The 1,853-nt window shown below is 46.5% G+C and overlaps 1 protein-coding gene across 1 annotated transcript; it reads right to left on the reverse strand. All coding sequences in view use genetic code 11, as the record gives it.

Moving 5' to 3' along the window:
• Positions 1 to 503: 503 nt before the first annotated feature.
• On the reverse strand, positions 504 to 983 carry EGR_10915 (hypothetical protein; the record flags this gene model as incomplete). The annotated part of the gene is made up of 1 exon (XM_024500164.1): positions 504 to 983. The coding sequence occupies one exon, from the start codon at positions 981 to 983 to the stop codon at positions 504 to 506; it is 480 nt and encodes a 159-aa protein (XP_024345420.1).
• Between the last annotated feature and the right edge of the window lie 870 nt (positions 984 to 1,853).

The raw sequence follows: 1,853 nt of genomic DNA on the forward strand, positions 1-1,853 counted from the left end.
GGCTGTGGCAGTGGTGACGAGAAAGAAAAGAAGGGTTTTATAGGGTTCCTTCTATGGTTGGAACAGAAAATGTGGGTTCGCTCTATTCCTTATGTCAATGATTTGATGAAAGCACTTCCACGTTTATGTTGGCGATACAGCAGCACCAAACCTGACAGCACAATAGCCCGCATACCTGCAGAGAGTGTCCAAACCAAAACACTTTTCGTGTGACAGTAAATTTATTAGTGGGCGAATGAGGGGAACAAATGTGCTTAAGCACACATCGTTCAGAATGACATGAGATTCAGCCTAACCATGATAGCAAACATTTTGTTATAAAAGTTGTTGATGCTGCCGTCTAACCACTTCCATGTTCTCTAACAACTGCGTAGTGGAGGGCACTTGCCTTCATACTGTGAAGCAAAAAACACAACACAGAGAAACCTTACAGTGTACATCTGCTACGATTTGTGTATTTTGAATGGGGTTGAAGCCATGACCCATGGGGATGGCAATATTCCTCAGATATAATGAAAGAGAAGAAGGAAGACAGTGTTGAGACAGGTAGGGAAGAAGGATGAATTGAAGACTGCAGAGGAAATTGTCGGATGTGGATTCTCGTTGGTGCCATTGTCACTAGTCCCGCTTTGATGGCGATTTTCATCAACACCACGGCCTCTACTGGCAATGCCTTCGTCCCTGCCACTGCTGCCGCCACCGTTCCCACCTCTTCCATCACCGCCTCTGCCACCGTCACAAACCCTGCCATCACTCCTACCACTGTCACCGCCTCTGCCACCTCTCCCACCACCACCACCGTCACTGCCACCAATGGCTTCTTCATATTCATTCTTACCCTCTTCCATTCCACTTACGCCACTTGCACTGGCTTGATCAACCTTTCCATCATCTTCATCTTTTACTACTTCCACGGTTCGTGCATTTCCTACGAAGGCAAAACAGGGCAGTGATACCAGCAAGAAAACCACAAATGTCGTCATTGGCACCAGTTTCACGACCTGTTTCCAACACCTTCTAATTCCCCTTCAATAATATCCACGACCACCTGCGATTGGTGCTCGTTTGTAATATGAGCCCAATTGGATATGCGAGTACCACCTCGACTCGTAGACTGTATTTGGATGGCAAATTGCTTAGATATCTGCAACCCGCAATGTCGCCTCTGCCGTATGTTCACCGCTACCAATGCATGCCCATTCGTAACAAATGCCAAAATGTACGTCACCAATGCGACAATACCAACTGAACCACTTTTTGGCTGTACAGAGCAGGTACAACCAGCATTTCTCACAGGAATGATTATGCTCATAAATTCCACTGCAATTTACCCACAAGACATATGGAAACACATTGACCTAGAGCACTTCGTCTTCCTGGCCAATATTGCGGTAAATGTGATGGAAAGGGCAAGATCACTCCATTCCGCATGCTGGTAAAGTGATGCGAGAATGTGCCCATTTGTGCATACACAACAACAACAACAACAGTAGAAGTCAGCAAACAGCATCGTTTGAAAGCCACGTTAGTGATCAAATCGAAGTCATTCCTCATGAAACTGGTGTTGCTTGTAGGCAGCCTTTAACAATCACCATTCCCCAGCACACAAGTACCGTCTAGGATGGCAGTAATGACTTGGCCCAAATTTATGCATGATTGCACAAATACTGTATTGGCAAAGGTGTTGAAAAGACCAGGTTGGCAAAGTGGATGGCAGCGGCGACACCCAAATAAGACCTGGCAATGCGTAGGCAGCACGTCAAATGAATGAGGTGACAGCCGTTGCAGCGAAGATGGAGGCGGTGGTGGTCAATTTGGAGTCAATGGCAATAGAAGCAGTGGTCACAACGCAC

This window comes from Echinococcus granulosus (genome assembly GCF_000524195.1).
Source record: "Echinococcus granulosus chromosome Unknown EG_S00302, whole genome shotgun sequence".
In the NCBI taxonomy this organism is placed as follows: Eukaryota; Metazoa; Platyhelminthes; class Cestoda; order Cyclophyllidea; family Taeniidae; genus Echinococcus; species Echinococcus granulosus.